Here is a 20,234-nt window from a genome sequence, read left to right on the forward strand (position 1 = left end):
GGATAGGCGTTATAAGTTATGCCCTGGGGGCATATATGGCTCTTATAGAAGGGAGGCTCGTACAAACTTCAGAGAGGGCTCATTTGATTGAAAATGGAAAGTTCTAGTTCACTTTTAAAGAGTCAAAAGAGATCGAAGGGCAATTATGCCCTTCCCCAAGCCCGTTCTTTTCTCCCCAAACTCATCCGATAAAAATTTTGAGATAGCCATTTTGTTAAAAATAGTTCACACATCACATAATAAAAACTCCGAGGTTGACACAAACCCATTTTTTTATTTTGATATTGTTACTTTGATATCAGTTTCGATACTTTTATGAACATTTGATTTTGAAAAAAAGTTGGATTTTGAATTAAGGAATTTTTAAAAATTTGAAACTTTTTGCAATCAAAAACGAACAAAAATTATTAAAAAAAAAATTCCGAAAAAGAAGTTTTTCAAAGAAAAGTAAAGGCCATTTTAAACTTAAGATCAGTAGATACAAATACCTGTTAAATTTCAAACTCAAAACGACCAGAAATCACTATTAAAGAATAAATGAAACCGAAAATGAACAGAAATTAAATAAACAGCCATAGCAAAAAATTTGATATATAATGATATTAATTGCTGGAAGATCCATCAGTTCAAGATTTTATTTCACTGTAATTTTATTTTTATTTTCAATGCTGTAAGAACTGGAGAAGAAAATATTTGGAATATAATTCGTTTTCAGTGAAGCGCCAATGACGCAGTAAGCTTTTGATTTTACAGTTAAGGAAGGGGGCAGTATCAAAACTCTTGTTTGTAGCGAAACTATATTCGGCTTCAACAATTTTAGAAAGAACTAATAAATTAAACTGAATATTTGATGTACAATGATATTAATTGCTGAAAGCTCATCAGCTCAAGATTTTATTGTAATTTTGATGTTTATTTTTAATATTAAGTACAAAAGAAAGTATTTTTAATAAAATTCGTTTTCAATAAAGCGCCAATCCCGCAGTAGGTTTTGGACTTTTACAGTTTACTAGTCCAAAACAGTTTACAGTTTACTTAGGACTTTTACATTTGACTGATACTCAAATTCTTGTTTGTAGGGATTTTTGTTCGTTTCAAGCTTTATTTGCATATTCAATTTCAGTGTCACGCGTTTTAAGATTTATTTATTCATTTACATTAATATTTATTGTATGTTTGTTTGCATTGATTGTTTATTTAATTTATGTTCGTTTTGAGTTTCATTTATACTTCAATAGCAAAATATCTTTTTAGTTTTAAGCTTGATTTGCATGTTCGATTTAAGCATTACTCGCTTTAAGATCTATTTATTCATTTATATTATTACTTGTTGTATGTTTTCTTTTTTTTTGCTATGACTGTTTATTTAATTTCTGTTCGTTTTGGGTTTCATTGATTATTTAATAGTAATTTCTGGTCGTAAGACATACTACCGAACCTTTGTTTCTTTCAATTGTTCAGGTGGTGGGACAAAAACTTCTTTTTTCTTCAAACGACTTATCTAGTCCAGGTTTTTGATTTTCAAAGGTATGGAAGGCATTGACGACCACTATTGTTTCTTTTAATTGTTCAGGTGGTGGGACAAAAACTTCTTTTTCTTCCAATGATACAACCAGTCCATTTTTTTTTATTTTCAAAAGTATGGTAGGTATTGATGACCTAATCCATGTCAAAATCCAAAACTAAATCATCATCGCTATGATTTTCAATTTGTTTGGTTCGTTACACCTCGGCTTATCTCTCGTCATTATGAAATACGTATCGCCGAACCTTTGTTTTTTTAACAAAGGCATGGGGCACGCGGCAGGCTTTCATGTATAGATTCTTACTGTCGCTTGTCATCTAAACGCAGACAGTTTGAGCCTTTTCTTGATGTCATGACGTCCATATGGACCTTGATTTAGAAATGGAGCCTTTATAAAATAACATTTTTTTTTATTGGATCTTTGACTTTCGTCTCCGCTTGTCTTTTGTCATTATGAAAGACATATCGCCGAACCTTTGTTTTTACTTAAATTGTTTAGGTGGTGGAAAAAACATCTTATTTTGCCTTGGCTTGTCTTTTGTCATTATGAAAGACATATCACCGACCTTTGTTTCTTTAATTGTTCAGGTGGTGGGACAAACACATTTTGTTTCTTCCAACGATTTATTCAGTCCATATTTTTGATTTTCAAGGATATGGTAGGTATTGATGACCTTATCCATGTCAAAATCAAAAAACCAGTCATCATCCGATCATCGCTATCATTTTCAATTTGTTTGGTTCGTTACACTTCGGCTTGTCTTTCGTTATTATGGAATACATATCGCCAAACCTTTGTTTTTTTAACAAAGGTATGGTAGGCATTGATGACCTTATCCATGTCAAAATCCCAAACCCAATCATCATGGTTATCATTTTCAATTTTGACACATTTTGATTCTCGCTGTCCAAGTTGATTTTAATTGATTCGCTGCTCTTCATTTTCATTTTGGACTCCATCACTTTTTTGTTGTCGTATGTCATCTAACCGCGTGTGTCTTTGCCCTTCATTTTCATTTTTAACACGCTCTAATTGTCGTTTTCGTATATCTTCTAACCGCCCGTGTCTTTGCTTTTCATTTTCGTTTTTGATACGTTTTTGGATTTTGATTACTTCAGAAAATTTAGCAATGGCCTTTGCTTTAGCTGTCCGTATTGGTGTTGTCGCAATTGATGGTCCAGGTTGTAAAATTTCGCATCTTACCACGTTTGATAGTTCAGGTGTTGGTTCCAAAGAATCATCAGTTATAGTAACTGCAAGTGTAAATTTTCGTTTTTTGAGCCTTATAACAGATATTACAATTATTACTCACATATAAAGATAGTATATATATATATATATATATATATATATATATATATATATATATATATATATATATATATATATATATATATATATATATATATATATATATATATATATATATATATATATATACATATATATAGGCCTATATATATCTTGGAAAATCACAAGGATTGTGTTCTGGGATTTTGCCAAGATTGCTCCTGAATGAAGAATTTTGTAAAGAAAACAAATCTCTTTGGTTTAAGACTCTGTTGTTTTGTTTTTGTTTTTTCCACATTCTTTGTTAAGCCTTGTATCATTATGATTCTGCCCTTTAGGAGAGATCAATTTCAGAAGTAAAATAATGTTTTGGCACAAGATAAATTAGAAGCATCCCTCTGGGGAATTTAGATCTGCCCCAAGAATGCAACTTTTGTTTCTCTTCAGTGTAACCAGAACCTAATGTTAGGATTTTGCTGATAAATATTTATTTAAAACATTTAAGTGGTGATTTATTGATGAGAGTTTGTCGTAAACAAATCAAAACTTTGTGTGATATGATTGCCTGTGGTTGGTTTTTGGCTGGGACGTGAATGATGGATAAGAAAATCAAAAATTCTTGAGTGCTTAGTCGATGTTGCCAGAAGTCTGGTAGAAGCTAGCACAGCCTTCAGAATGATAGTGTCCCGAATGCACCATTTTTTAAAAAGTGAAAATGCGCCAAAGATGTGACTTTTCATAAAAATTTACTTTAAAAAATTTGCCGGGTAATTGTCTATTATTCAGAACACAATCAGGTTGATTCGAGTTACAGGTACACGGGTTGAAACAACTGAGATGCATTGGGAGTTGAAAGGGTATATAGCCTACAATTCGGGCTTTATGTCTGCATATTAGGGGGGTGGGGTGGGAGTTAAGTATGGTGGGCTGCATCCGAAATGTAACCTAACCTAACATAACTTAGCCTAACCAAGAAATGATCCGAAGGAGTGCCCGTTTTCCAAGGCCGTACCCAGGATTTATTCAATTTTTTTTTTTTGGGGGGGGGGGGCTTACCCACCAAAAAACTAAAAACGCATACTAAATTTGTTTATGTCCATTTTTGTTACGTTTTTACGATTCAGACAAACATTTCGGGGGGGGGGGATTAAACCCCCAATCCCCCCTGGATACGGCCTTGCCATTTTCCGCCATATGGTGTATATCTCAGGACGCCAAGTGTGCTGCACTGTCACACCACACTTGGCGGAAACGCACGGTTTCCGCCAGGTTTTACACACTTCCACCGCGCACCTGGTACACGGCAGCTGGTGCCAGTTGGCGTTCCCTCAAAATACATGCTTGTGGTATGGAGAAAAAGCGTAATGAGGTTGCCAAAACACACGCTGTTTTGATTAGTCTATTATAGATTAACTAGTCAAAGAGCCTTTCAGACGGAATGCATAAAAAAAGAAAAAAAAATGAAAGTTCCAAGTCTAACCAGGAGAAAAAATAGACGGAGCGTAGTTATCAAGCTACGCATAAAATGTGTCTCCATCTAATGAAACTTACTATTACTAACAACTCACTGCAGAACCTAGCCACCTGAGACCAACACAGCTGTTTACGCTCCTCCACTGTCCATATCTTTTCAATGCCTCTCTCTTTACACCCTCTTCCTCTCTCTTTACACCCTCCCAAGGTGATCCAGTTTCCTTTAAATCGTTTCTTACGGCCTCTTTAAACCTCAATTAGGGACGATCAAAGCCATTTCTAGGGAAGGGTAACCCGTTCAGCTGCCCCGGGTGCTGTGGCTGGAGGGGATTGCAGCTAGTGGGGGGCTGGTGTCTGGAGGATTGCCCACTTTGATCATACTTTTTACTTTGATTCAGCGTTTTTGCTTATATAGGTCGGGAGGGGGGGGGGCTGTAATTATTTTTTCCCCGGGCACCACCAGGCTTGGGAACGGCTCTGGGAATGACCTGCTTTTCGTTTGGCCCTGTATGGTTGGCCGAAAAGGACGATCTCTGGCAATCCTTCATCCGCATAACATTGACCTAGCTATCTCAACCTTTCTTTCATTATAGCTCCAGAAATCAGGATAAAAACCACATTTCTCGTACAGCTTACTGATTGAACCACGGTCAGTCAGACGGGTACCCAAAAGAATCCGTAGACAATTCCTCCAGAAAAATCAATCAAATCCTCCCCCGTCTTCTAAAGCGCCCACATTTCAGGAACAAACTTGACCATTGTTATTACTGTAGCTTCTAATACTTAATTATTTGAAAAAAACTACGTTTTCTAAAGAGTTAAAGAGGCTGAGTTACAAGGTCGAACCTTAAAACGTACAGGGATTAGGAGGCACAGTTGGGGGGCTGCCGCCCCCAAACCCCCGCTTTTGCAGCCTTTAAATAAAAAAAAAATTTAAACTGAAAGTAAGGAGCGACATTAAATCTTAAAACGAACAGAAATTATTCCGTATATGAAAGAGGCTGTGCCCTCCTCAACGCCTCGCTCTTTACGCTAAAGTTTGACTTTCTCACAACTCTTTTTTTAAACAATAAAAACTTTAGCGTAAAGAGCGAGGCGTTGAGGAGGGCTCAGCCTCTTTCATATACGGAATAATTTCTGTTCGTTTTAAGATTTAATGTCGCTCCTTACTTTCAGTTTAAATTTTTTTTTTTATTTAAAGGGTGCGAAAGCGGGGGTTTGGGGGCGGCAGCCCCTCAACTGTGCCTCTAATCCCTGTACGTTTTAAGGTTCGACCTTGTAACTCAGCCTCTTTAACTCTTTAGAAAATGTAGTTTTTTTCAAATAATTTCTGCACGTTTTTGTACAGTTTCCATTTCAGGTCCTAGGTCCGATTTCAGATTTAATGTCGCTCCTTACTTTCTGTTTAAATTTTTTTTTTTTTTTTTAAAGGCTGTTAAAGGGGGGGTTTTTGGGGGCGGCACCCCCCCAACTGTGCCTCCTAATCCCTGTACGTTTTAAGGTTCGACCTTGTAACTCAGCCTCTTTAACTCTTTAGAAAACATAGTTTTTTTCAAATAATTTCTGCACGTTTTTGTACAGTTTATTACTTATTACTGCTTGACTAACTGTTAGCTGATCGTGTCAGGAGTTAAAGTTGGGGGGCTGCCGCCCCCAAACCCCCGCTCTTGAACATTCTTGTGTTAAGGCTTTTAATTCCTGAATACTCAAATCACGTCGTACAGGGTGCCTCCTAATCCCTGTACGTTTTAAGGTTCGAACTTGTGACTCAGCCTCTTTAACAGCCCCCCCAACTGTGCCTCCTAATCCCTGTACGTTTTAAGGGTTGACCTTGTAACTCAGCCTCTTTAACTCTTTAGAAAACGTAGTTTTTTTCAAATAATTTCTGCACGTTTTTGTACAGTTTATTACTTATTATTGCTTGACTAACTGTTCGCTGATCGTGTCAGGAGTTGAAGTTGGGGGGCTGCCGCCCCCCCCCAACCCACCCCTCGTGAACAATCGTGTGGTAAGGCTTTTAATTACTGAATAATCAAACCCCGGCGTACAGGGTGCCTCCTAATCCCTGTACGTTTTAAGGTTCGAACTTGTGACTCAGCCTCTTTAACAGCCCCCCCAACTGTGCCTCCTAATCCCTGTACGTTTTAAGGGTTGACCTTGTAACTCAGCCTCTTTAACTCTTTAGAAAACGTAGTTATTTTCAAATAATTTATGCACGTTTTTGTACAGTTTATTACTTATTATTGCTTGACTAACTGTTAGCTGATCGTGTCAGGAGTTGAAGTTGGGGGGCTGCCGCCCCCAAACCCCCCGCTCTTGAACATTCTTGTGTTAAGGCTTTTAATTCCTGAATACTCAAATCACGTCGTACAGGGTGCCTCCTAATCCCTGTACGTTTTAAGGTTCGAACTTGTGACTCAGCCTCTTTAACAGCCCCCCCAACTGTGCCTCCTAATCCCTGTACGTTTTAAGGGTTGACTTTGTAACTCAGCCTCTTTAACTCTTTAGAAAACGTAGTTTTTTTTTCAAATAATACACATAAACAGGTTAGACATGCTTTGTTATGAAAATTGACGCGCAGATATTTTCATAACAAAGCATGTCTAACCTGTTTATCTGTATTATTTGAAAAAAACTAAGGTTTTTCGTAAATGTAAATTCGGGGGGTAATTTTTTCGGTCTGAAAATATCAAAAGGCCCTAACAGGTCGAATTCTGCTTTGAATGAGTCCTCATTCAACCGGATCCGTTGCCAACTGTGGCCTGTAGGCGTGGCTAAGAAAAAAAAAAGAAATGATGAATTTTAAGTGGCTGTACTTGGTTTTTTGAAAACAGGGAAGTAGTTATCAGATTGAGCTGAAATTTTGAGGATAAGCTCCCGGGCCCTAGGAAAACTTAACCTCTAAATTTCAGCCCAATCGCACAACGTAAAAGGGGGGCTGTGGTGGGAGGGTCCACACTTCCGGCCCAGTTTACCCCATGAAGATAAAGTCGGAGGAGGATGAAATTTTGCAAGTTTCTTAGTTTGAGCTTGGGCTACAAAATACGATTACCGCCGTCTCTCTGCGACCTCTAGGACCTGAAATCGCTTAACATTGTGGTGGGTCGCCTCTTTATAGAGGCACAAGTGTGCCTCCTTGAAAAAAAGCATCTGCGTGCCTGCGTCTCATCGAAAGTGTCAATTATGTATAGTAAATATATTTGAAATATATTTGTGGCTGGGGTACAACGGCACTTCAGAAAAGGGTGTTTGGTTTGGCGCCGTTCTGCAACTCAGTATATATCAATGCCAGACGACCTAAGGCCTCAATAGGGCTCAATATTAAGTCGAACGAGGAAAGCTACTTTTGGATATAAGCTTTCATAGTTTTGTGACTAAAATTGAGCCCCTTACTTGGGTGTTCCTTTCTGTTACGTTTGTGTAACAGCCAGGTACGTACATAAAAAAATATTTTTTTTGGGGGGGGGGAGGGGCCATTTAAAAAACAAATATATTTGTCAATTTGAATAAAATGTGCCAAGAAATATTTGAGGAAACTTATGATTTCAGGGGAGCAGGCCCCTACCTGGTTGTGTGCATGGTGAAAGCAGTAAAACAATTGGAAAATAAAATTTTATATTCAAAATTTTATACCAGCCTGTGATAACTCTCGGGTAAAAGCTAGAAGCTATTTACAAAAACAAAAGCAAAGCCCGGTCCGTTGTTGTGAATCAAAAGGCTGTATGTCCACATTATAAATTTTACAGGAGACGATTTTTTTCGGTTGTTATTAACGAACAGTTATTTGCATGAAAGAGGGTGAAACTTCTTCGTTGAAACAAAAAATCTTCGGTGAAACAAACCCATATGTTTGAAAAACTAAGAAATCCAACTATTTCTGTATTTTAGGATAAAACATATAACTATAACATATATAGTTGACATATATTATATAACTAAATGTTATATGTTATATGAGCATGGACTGCAATAGCCTTTTGAACTATTTTAACTGAGATGGATTGAGTTCACTGTTACCATGTTATCATGAACAATAATTTTATATTTTTGAAAACCGTCTGTCACCTTCTGAAATTTGTCGGCTAAGACTCAAAAGTTATTGCGCGAATGCTATATTACTTGCAATATATATTATTATTATGATATTTTATATTTTTATCTTCTATATCAAGTTTAAAAAATATTTAGTATTTAGCTCATCCTGGGCTATCAATACACAGAAAAAAAAAAAATCAAAACAGGAACAAAAGTCGATTTATGTGAAGATTATAAGCATTATATTTGAATTTTTTTAATAATGAAACTTTTAATTAAAAACTTTTTTATTGATAATTGATTAAAATTGTAATAACTTTTTTTTGGTCCTCTTTGATATTAGATAGCCTAAAACCTGTGTATCAACATATGACATTCGAGAGAGTGGTAGGTTCAAACCTGGAAACATCTCCGCACACATACAACCGATATTCTAACTATGCTATATGATGTCAGTAATGTGATGTTGACCATAAAGAAAGCGAAAAGTGTGTTTTGTTTTTTAATCCAAGGGGTCACATTTCGAGGGGGGAGGGGTACCTCTCCGATTATGACGTCAATCTACTTTATACGGCCCCGAGCAATTGCCTATTTTGTATAATTTCATGATTATGTGCTTTGTTTTCTTCTAACTGAAAAACAAAATATCCATGATTCAATTTTTTTTTTTGAAAAGGTTAAATCTTTGTTTTGAGAGCTAATATGGCTTTCCGTAGCACATGTTGCATAGATTACAGTTTCTCCGTTTTAATGTGAAAGAAACGATCTTTAAGGTAAATAGGATTAAAAGGCTTCCATGAATGGTAGGTTCAAACATTTCCCTTAAAGTACCAAAACAGTGAAAATCTTTTTTCGATTGGTTAAGTGGGAACTTGAACAACCATATATGTCTAAAAAATTAGAAAATATTGAGAATTCATTTTTTAGTGAATAAGACATCCATATGGAGTCATGCAGTTTTTGCAAAGGGTTCATACCCCTCCTATAGCTTTCAATAAATGACCATTTGGATTAAAACGGGAGAATTTCAAGTCATTCTTCTGACTCGCCCCTCCACTTGCCTCACTCCCCTAGGTTTTGAAAGTGCTTTTTATGGTAATTTCATTGAAAGTCACCTTTTTTATATATACATTGAAAAAATGAAAAACAACAAAATTGCACCGCTAGCTTTTGACAAATACATTCTGCTCCGTCCTTCCCCACATCTCCACCTCATGTGTTACGCTCATGTGCTCATTTTCCAGCTTAACATTATCACTGCTGAAATTCTTTGTAAAATGTTTCTAATGGAGGGTGGCCTTAAGCCTTGGCTGCAATTGCTTTAGCGGTTTCTCTTAATTGACAAATAGTGGCAATAACAGCATTTAAAAGAAAAATGCCTATCTGTTTTTATTGTTCATCTTAATATTTAAATAAAACCCGGTCAAACGTTTGGAATACCTATTAGTTTAGAATGAAAGGGAGGCGTGGTCTCTTCTAATCCCCTATATCTACTAATAAGGAGTTAATAAAGGAAAGACTTGGTCTCTACATATGGATGGACTAGCTCAAGGCAGAATCTTCTCTTCGCAATTTATGTATAAGCTTCCTAAGATGTACGATCCTTATGACCCTTATTACGTCAGTTGAGAAAGCGCTTCACATCTACTCATACTTATTTATTTAACAACATTACATTAGATATGGCTGAAAAAGCAGATGGTTTGGAAAAAGCAGTTGATAAAACTCCATCACACTATAGACTGCCCCCCCCCCTAGACAATATGCTGCCTAATGCTTCCTACGCCCATGCTTAACATAAACACATCCCTTCTAAATGCCGCAGCATGATATGGAGGAGGGATAACCAAACATAAAAAACGAAAAAGAACGAAAATGCAACTTAACATAAACCTCAGAAGGGGGTGTAAAAACAAAATGCAACTATAACATACTATACCCTGCTATCACTCGCTTAACACTCCACACTCAACTCCTTCACTCCACACTCAACTCCTTCCTTAACATACCTCAATAAAAATCAAACGCTACCTTTAGTGATTTAATACCAATTTAATCTGTCAACTATGCAGCCTATTAGAATCATTAAAATCATATTTAGAAAAAAATTCATTCTTCAACAGCCTTTTAAATTCACTTAAATTACTATTTTTAACATTCTCATTTAGCGAATTTCATTGATTCCCCCCTTAAAATAAGAGAAAATGTAATTATTAACATAAATTTTGTTCATTGACCTTGTGCCATGGGAATGAACTTCATTAACTTGGGTGAACACACTTGGAAAAGAAGCAGACTTGCCTCTTACGCAATTATACATAAAAACTCCAGAATAAAAGTCACAGAGAGCATCTGCTGGGAGTATTTTCAACCTAACATAAGCCTCTCGACACGGTTCAGAAGGGCATAAATTTGCAAATACTCTAATAACAATATTTTGTAAAACTAGGGCAAAGCTTTTCATAGAAAGAAGAATACAGTTATTTTCCGGGAATTCGTTCCAAACAAGCGAGCGAAATCAATTTTGAATAATGAAATCCTTGTGTTGACTATGATTGATGTTTTAATTCGTTTTGCAGAAACGTCGAGTGTTCCGTTGCACGTGGCGAGGTTGTACTGCCCTGACCCCTTCAAGAAAAATGATCGAAAAGCATATAAGATTGGTTCATTTGGGGTGAGTGCCTAATATTGTATTAATAATAATTATTTTCATAAATTGTTGTATTAATAATTGATAACTAATCATTGTTGTTGATTATTAGTTAATAAACTTGTTAATAACTACATAATTAGAATTAACTATATTAATGAATTAATAACTATATTAATAGTAATTAGTAAATTATTTATTAATAATCAATGTTGTTATAAATAATTGTGTTAATAAGTATTAGCTAGCATTACATTGAAGTACCAAGGACAGTGAAATGAAGCCTGATTGTTTGTATATATATATATATATATATATATATATATATATATATATATATATATATATATATATATATATATATATATATATATATATATATATATATATATATATATATATATATATATATATATATATATATATATATATATATATATATATATATATATATATATATATATATATATAATAAATAAGTAAAGTAAAATTCATAAGCAATGCATATAAGTAACTAGATTCTACAAAAATATAAAAATAAATTTTAAAATGAAAATTTAATAATAAACATTGATATTTTCTTACTATACAACTAGGGTGCCGGCAGAAAATTTTCCAGGGGGCCAGACGCCAAAACAGCAGTGGTGGTTGGGTGACAGTTTAGGTGTTTTAGGGCACCAAACTACGACTTTACCCCGAAGAGGACGAATTTGCAATCAATTTAAACCTGGGGAAGCTAATTGGTTTAAAAGTATCAATAACTATATTTGAGGCTTCGTAGTTGCAAAAGAAGTAATGCCACCCGGTGATAGTTCTGGATTCAACCAAGTTGATTCACTTTATTTGTAATGAAATTAGGCTAAGTCTGGTGATCTGTAATTGTGTATAAGCTATAATGAGGGGGAGTGACTCATTGTTTAGGTAGGAGTAGGGTAGATTCCTACATTTTGATGGACAAACTGCTTACTCTTCATGAGGCTTCAGATAAGCGTTGAAAGAGGAAGGGGTGAGTAGGGATTAATTAGAATATTTCTCTGTATAGCTAATATGTTAAATTCTCATATCTACCAGCACAGAGGTGGAAAAGGCAAGGCAGGCTATCATCAGCCCCGCCATGTAATTTCATTGGGGTGGCAAATACTGCTAGGAACTTGGTTTTCAGTAATTTTAAATGGTAATATTTGTCTTTTTCTATTTATATGAAGTACTTCAATGTGTTTAAAAAAATATATGTTATGAAGTTATCGATAAGAAAATCCGGTTGTAGAGGTTGTGATGACCTCAGTTATGTAGAAGATCAGAAGTCTCACAGAATTTCTATCCATACAAACAATAATACTCCTTTTCATCCAAACAAAATTCTTTAGTAGGCCTATATATATATATATATATATATATATATATATATATATATATATATATATATATATATATATATATATATATGTATTATTTATACACCTCTCACAGAGGGAAAAGTATTCATCCGATTTTGGTTTGGCCGTCTTCAGTTTAACGTTCCACATGCTGGTTCATTTGACCATGGTTGTATATATGCTAATTTTTCGTTTTTTTAGGCCGAAACCGTTGGGCGCTATGGACCTAAGTGACCACGAAGAAGACTTTTATTACACGGAAGACGAAGCAGATGACAACGCTGCTGTTGATATATGGTCTAGTTCAATGCAGAAAGAATTTCATTCCTATCAAGAGGAGAGCAGAAACCTGAAGAATTTCAGCAAAAGTTTCGATCCTACCATGTCCCATAGTGATATGGTTCGACCTCCATATGAGGGTGAGTTGAATACTCTAAATTGAAAATTACTTTATCCCCAGTATTTTCCTATTTGGACCAAAACAGAGATTTCCCTATTCCGAATGTTTGACCAATGGGCGAAAACTGCTGCATTGGGTTACAAAATACCTTAAATTGGGACTTTGAAATGGCACATTTTTTTTTAAAGGACGCTCAGTCATGAACCCTCTCCCGACATTCTACTACCATTGGTTTGATATGATAGTTGAGAAAAAAATTAACATGCATCTGTGTCCAACCTCTGTTGAAGAAAATGTGAAATTTTATATTTCTATCGGTATTTTGAAACCGTCCTAAGCGAGTGGTTAGCGCCCCGGACTTGAATTCCTAAGGTCAGGGGTCGAGTCGGGGTGTCGCTGGTTATTAGGTTGGGAACGAGGGTCAATGGTGTGACCCTGTAAGCTCATCCAGAGTTGACGCAGCTCCAAAGGGGTACCTGGAGAAATCTGGGGGAGAAACATGGGAAGCGTCGGATGATTTGCCCCAAACCGCGTATTGCACTCCCGGCCGAAGGCATCGAATCAGGAGATCGCACCTGCGCAACGTAGGAGATTGGTCAGCATGCATTTTTTTTTTAAGTTTAGTATAAGACCTCCGCTCAATGCCTCTCAGGTATATTGAACGTCACGGTGTAATTTTTATCAAGGGCACGTTGTTTTGGGGACTCTCTCCCTTTCCCTAAAACCATACAAACTTGCTTATGCTAATAACTTTTAGTGAGCAAATTTGAAATATCTGAATTTTGCATATTTTGGTTTCAGTCTAGGAAGCGGATACTTTTGATGGTGCCTGTGCAACTGAACCCGTTCAACTTAACCCTCGTGCAAATCAACCCTCGTTTAACTGAACCACCATTCAACTCACCCCAATTTAGCACCTCAGACTTGACATTCTGGGGATAAGGGTTTGAGTCCCGGTGTCGCTGATTATTTGGTTTGAGATGGGGGTCAGTGAACTCTGTCAGCTTAGCCAGAGTCTCAATGGGTACCTGGAGAAATCTGAGGGAAAAACACAGGAAGCGTCAGATGATTTGCTCACATCCCCGCATTGCACTCACGGCCAAAGGTATTAAGCCAGGAGATGGGTAACTGCTCAACGCAGACCATTGGTCAACTTGCGAAAAAGTGTAAGTAAAAAAAGTAGCATTCAACTCAACTGCCCTACAACTTAAGCCTGATTTAATTCAAAGCCCCATTTAATTCAACCTTCATTTAATTCAACCCCATTTAACTCAACCTTTCTGCAACTCAAGCTTTATTTAAATCAACTCCCATGCAGTTCAATCCTCATTTAAATCAATCCTGGGGCAGCTAATCTCAGGGGCGAATTTCCAGCATTTTCATTTGGGGAGGGGACAAAAGGGGTCCATATCTTGATAGTCAAAGGGCATGGGGTATTTAATAATTTTTTTTCTCCACATTATTGAAGGGCGACTGCCCCCCTCCCCCCAAACGACGACCCTGGCCCATCTTCCATCTAACACAACCCTTTTTGGCTCAACCCCTATTCCAGTCCCGCCCATTCAGCTCAACCCTTCTTAAACCAAAAACATACCTAGAAAATGCGATTCAGCGGGTTTTGTCGGAAGTGGTAAAAGTTGACTAGAATGAAACGGTTTTTATTCATTTGTTAGTTTTTATGTATGTTTTTCATGCTGCTTTAATGCAAAACTATCCCCCATCCCCCCCTCTAAAAAACCATCAATTTACCCTTCTCTCTTATATATTTGAAATTAGTGAAACTTTCCGGGATAAGGTTATTAATAAATATCAAATGTTAACATCGATCGATAAAAGAAATATTCCTGCAAGAGAAAGATAATCCCGATTTAAACACCCATTTCTCCTGAATTTGCTTCTAACTCAAACTTACAAAATGAGTGTAAAGGTGGAGCAACAATAGTAAACAAAACACAAGAAGTATACATAACCAACGGAGCAAAAAATCGGATAAGGCAACTGCGAGGGGATAAAGGCAACTGCAAGGGGATAAAGGCAACTGCAAGGGGATAAACGCGCATAGCTATGCCTGGGAGTTTCTTATGCCCTATCTCCAACATCGAATTATATCAGATACGCCTAAATTACTTAAGAAACGGTTTCTTCGCCCAAGGTGGAAGATAAAGAAGAAACCTGTAAAAATTAAAATCGTTCGTTCAGATTTTATTTAAGCTACTTTTCTTAAGAATAGAAAAATACCTGAAGAATAGAAAAATACCTAAAAGAATAAAAAAATAGGTAAACCGTTTGGTAGCATTGGTGTCAATCCACGAAAATGCAGGTGGTGGTGTTTTTGTCAAAATCTAAGGGGACAATTTTTTTCAGTTTTTAATTAAAATAACAAAAAAGAGGTATTTTTCAATGAGAAAATTCAGAATCTAAGGGGGGGGGGAGGTGCAAAATGCTAGGGGCACATAAAGTCTTAAGTTTTTACTTAAGTTATTAACTTTTGTTAAGTTCTTACTTTTTACTTAAGTTTTTACTTTTTGTGCCATAAATTTCGTCATTAAAAATGTCTACTCTCAATAATTAACAACACTTAATATAAATTAGTGATTAACCAGGTTAATGTTGATTCAACGAAATGGTTCGTAGCTTTAGATTTAGCACTAGGCACAATGATGGCAAGCCTACTATTTTCTACTATTATACTAATATTCTATTTATACTATATATTATAATATATAGTAATATATTTGGGGGGGGGGCAAATTTTCAATTTTTCTTACGAAATTTACTATCTTATACTATATATTATGATAATATACTTTTAATATGTTATACTTATTTTTATATATTTTATTAGATCCTGACTATAAGTCTACTACTCCTGGTGCATATTTTCCTCATTTGAATGAGAGGCCATCTGTTATCCATCAAAGCAGTGGTCGTACGAGAAGTGTTTCTTGGAGCGAAAGTGGCGACACTGCCTCTATGGTAATTAGAATATTGTCAAATTATGTCTTGTCTAATAAAAATTTTCGGACTAATTGCGAGGGCGCAATAAGCCAAAGGAGGGGCGGATATAGTCAGCGACATAGACTTCGACGTCATAGAAACTTTTGTGTTTTGCAGGAGTTGGCCAAAGTGGAAACTTTGAAAAGGGTGGAATGAGAGGGCGTACTCGCCAGTGTTCTCCATTCTTGCCACATAAAGCGCATTTGCACGTTTGACAATTTTCTTTTTTGTGTGTGTGATTGCGCATTGATTTCCTTGAATGACCGCACTTTTCGAAGTGAACTTCTTAAATATTACTTTCGGCCCATTTTTGCTAAGAAAATGGTAATTTAGGAACAACTTCACTAGTAAAACTACAGGCATCTGGCAACATTGCGTTCAATGAGGAGCGCAGTGCGGTTAAATGAGAAATGAACTTAATGGATTATAATTCAATGGAACCTTGTCTTTAACTATGAAGTACATTGATTTTAAGAACAACAACGCCCTTTCGAAGGGGGGTAGGGAGCTGTGACAGGCACGTTTCCCTTTATTGGATCAAAGGGTCAAATTAATGAAAAGGCGAAAACCGGGTAAATTATAAATCATAAAACTTCGATATCTATCGGCAAAAGTCTGAGTAAGTAAATGGGGCAAGCAAGTACAAGGAGGGGGGTCGCAAGTACAAGGACGGAGCAGAATGTATTTGTCAAAAGCTAGTGGTGCAATTTTGTTGTTTTTCTTTTTTCAGTGTAAATATAAAAAAGGTAAAAGGTACCATTTTTCGTGGCTCTGGCAACATTCGAATTCCGTTCAGTCCATCAGTCAGATCAGACTTAAACCCCTGGCTGCATCTAGAATATTTAGCCAAAGTCAGCTAAAAAGTGTCCCCTTTCTAGTGCCTTCAGAAAATAATGAAAGACGTCTTGATTTCCGGATTTTTTTTCCTTAAACAATCCGTGCCGTGGTTGTCTCTTAGCCAAGTTTGAAGTATTTTGAACTCTTTATTGCAAGTGGCACTTTGCTCTGACTTGGATTTCGGCGGGTAACGAGTAGGGGATGGTTTCTCGTTATTTCTGGTTTTAGCGTGTTTTTCTTGTTTTTTTTTCATTCAGCATTTTCGGCCATAGAGTCATGTCGGCCATGCCGGGTGTTTAAATAGATAGATACATCGTGTTTTCAAAAGCCCATGAGCTATATACATAAAAAAAAATTATAAAAAATGAAGAAATCACCACAGAACAAATTATAAAGCACACAGAAGCATAATACATAGCGAAAAAATACCTAATGGTAATTTAGCGAGAAAATAATTGTAATTCTATATAATAATTACTAATTAATTGTATAAACTTTTACTTCGTTCTAAAATTTTATCTATATTGTGGTTGGATTACTACTTTGCAAAATACCAGGTAGTGGCAAACCAATCCCATGTAAATGTTTTTCCCTTAAATCAAAGAGCATCGGGCACTTCCGGAGGAAAGGGTCCAAATCTTCATCCACATCTTTACAAAGAGGACACATAGACCTCCCTTCAGGATCAACTATCTTTTCGTTGAACACCTTCTGCCTGCTCTGGATTGGATGGTAATACGCCCTAAGCTGAATCCATCGACATAAAATAATAGCCGGTAAATTAAATTGGAAATAAACTTCCTCTCCAAAACTAGGTTTAGCCTGATTATAATGATTCAACGTTGCAGAATTTAAAACCAGCCCCTGTCTCTAAGATAAATTGTACCTCGCTTTCTAAATCTCAAGGCCGTATCCAGGGGGGAGGAGGGTTAGGGGGTTTGACCCTTCCCCCGAAAGGTTTGTCTGACTCGTTAAAGAGTAACAAAGATGGACATAAACAAATTTTGTATGCGTTTTTTAGTTTTTGTTGTGTAACCCCCCTCCCCCCAAATTGTTTTTAGGCAAAACCCTCTCCGAAAAAGAATCATGGATACGGCCCTGCTAAATCTGTTGGTAGATCACGGGAACCAAGACCATCATTCCATAAGTGAGGCATTCCCACTCTTTCTAGTAATGACTTAATTTGGGACGGCCACGACGTTTTCAAACCATAATTCAACATCTGATAATAAGCTGCTCTTACTAGTCTATCTTCATTACACCTAGTGAGCTTCAACCAAAATCTAATCATCAAAATAGACCTACGTAGTTTTAACGAAAACAGGCCCATATCACCTTTCAGAATCTGTGAATGAGTTGTCTGATATAACCCAAACACTCTTTTATAATACTGGAGCTGGAGGGACTCCAACTACTGTGCCGCTTTTCCACCTCAGATCTCCATTATTGTCTGGTATCTAAAAACTGGAGACTGCAGTGCCACTTTGCCTCTATTAAAATGTTTCGACAACATGACTCTTTAAACTTCCATTTTCCGATAAAACGAATCCTAAATATTTTATTCTTTTACTTACATTCAGTTCCTTATTATTAAATTTAAATCTATAATTATCTTCACCGCTTACTTTCCTTTTTTTTTTAAATAACAACTTCACTCTTTTCAACATTCAGCCTTAATTTTTTCATCTGCAAATATTCTTCTGAGACTCAGAAGCGTTTGCAGATCTTGCGGTGTACTAGCCACTAAAGCAATATCATCTGCAAATAATAAAAGTGATAGTTTATGGGTCTAACTTTCGGAGCCCATCTATTATCTAGAAAATCAACAACATCATTTATAAAAATGTTAAACAATTTAGGAGAAAGAGTGCTGTCCTGTTTTACCCCCAGCTTAATATTAAAAAGCCTAGAAAACCTGTTACCAACTAACACAATTCCACTCACAAATATACATACTCACTATCAACCTGACAAACAAGTGTGGGAGGCCAGTTCTAAACAGGGCATCCTTCAATAGCTCTCTGTCGACACTGTCGAACGCCTTATCGAGGTCCAGAAATCCCACATAAAGACAAGTTTTTCCCTTTCCACACTTTAAATATTTAAATAAATATTGTATCTACCATCCCGTACCCTGTCCTAAAACCTCCTTGTTCTTCATGTATTATGCTATTTTTATTTAACCATTTAGAAAGCCTGGTATTTTCTCCAGTACCTTACTTAAAGCAGGGACAAGCGCTATTAGATGATAATTTTTGTGCAACTTGGGCTTTCCTCTCTTAAAAAGCGGCATAAGCAATGATCGAAGTTAACACCTTATTACAAAGAAAAACAATTATTGACATAAAAATTGAACGAAAATTCTTAAATAAGGTTATTGGTACATCTGCAGCCGAACCCCCTTTTAAATTCTTGAATACCAACTTAATTTCATCATTATTTACTTCACCTACTAAATTGTAATCATGTTCCCTCATAGGATAAACAACCATCTCTGGGCATTGGCGCCCATACGCTGAATTTTAGGGGGGGGGGGGCTTAGTTGGTCTAATCGGCACTTCCAATTCTGTATAATAGAAATCTCAAAACAAAAATATGAAATATAAGGCAGCATAATTCAGCCCGGGGGGGGGGGGGGAGCCCCCCACTCCCCCCATATGGGTGCCCATGTCTCTGGGGCATGTGCTACCTCTTGTATTTCTACACAAATGGATTGTTTATGATGATGCATTTCGTCTTATTGTTTAAGGGGATTTGATATCTTAAAGGATCCCCATAACTCATATATTATAACTTTTTGGTTTGTTTAGCTAAACTATCTAGAATTGGTTGTGTGGTCTTGCCATAACTTGTAGAATTTGAATAAGAAATCAGAATAAACGACAGAGAACTAAAAACTGACACCTAATTTCCCGAAAATCTTAGAAAAAACACTTAAATTCTCTCGCTTTGTGCCAAAGGTAGAAATATGTAGTTTCAATGAAACTTACATCATTAGAAAGTGTGAAATTTGTCTTTTCGATTAAATAAAGCAGAATTTTACTTTGAAAGTTCAGTCCCTAAAAAGGTGTAAAAAACCTGCTAGGAAACATGCTCAAAATCAGCTCAAAGGAAATTTCACTTCAGCAATTTGGCAGATTTGGGAGTTCCCTGAGGCGCTACCCACTTTGATTGGAAATCTTGCCAATATAGGGGACATAAAAATTCAATTGTCTTGTCAACCAAATTTCATTGTCAAACCACAGATTATCAATAGCTCTCGACGGTGCCAAGTCCCCTGGTAGAATTTGCTATTGGACCCATTGTCTTTGAGACGGTCAGTCGACGTTGAGGCTCGCAGGATCATTTATGTATTGAATCTCTTTAAATTTATCGTTGAATAAGTCTATCAGCGGAGGATAAGTGTAAAGAATTCTGTCGTTTTTTGTTTTGTAAAGCAATGTCATCTCTGGGAAATCTCTTGTTCGTTTTTTGGGCCATGCGACTGGTAATTTTCTAGCTAAATACCCACAAGAGGCGTTTCGTTTTTAGATTAATCCGTAGGACTAGCGGCATGTTATTGTTATTTATATTGCTGCAAATTGTTCAATAAACACAATATCAAGTTGTCAAAATGTCCAATATCAAGAAAGTTAAAAACGGATTATTTT

At 36.3% G+C, this 20,234-nt stretch overlaps 1 protein-coding gene across 3 annotated transcripts in view; it reads left to right on the forward strand.

The window, feature by feature from the left end:
- Positions 1 to 20,234, forward strand: part of LOC148943895 (zinc finger protein 704-like) — a 120,816-nt gene that overhangs the window by 90,155 nt on the left and 10,427 nt on the right. For all 3 annotated transcript variants that reach the window (XR_016142990.1, XM_089101638.1, XM_089101637.1), the window contains exons 6-8: positions 10,904 to 10,998; positions 12,552 to 12,769; positions 15,596 to 15,726. Coding sequence is in view for 2 of the 3 variants with exons in the window: in XM_089101638.1 (XP_088957764.1) it covers positions 10,904 to 10,998; positions 12,552 to 12,769; positions 15,596 to 15,726 (444 nt within the window). In the remaining variant the exon portion in view is untranslated. The remainder of the gene's footprint in view (positions 1 to 10,903; positions 10,999 to 12,551; positions 12,770 to 15,595; positions 15,727 to 20,234) is intronic.

Source organism: Artemia sp. Qi Xiang Cuo, chromosome 15 (assembly GCF_049724085.1).
Source record: "Artemia sp. Qi Xiang Cuo chromosome 15, ASM4972408v1, whole genome shotgun sequence".
Taxonomy (NCBI): Eukaryota; Metazoa; Arthropoda; class Branchiopoda; order Anostraca; family Artemiidae; genus Artemia; species Artemia sp. Qi Xiang Cuo.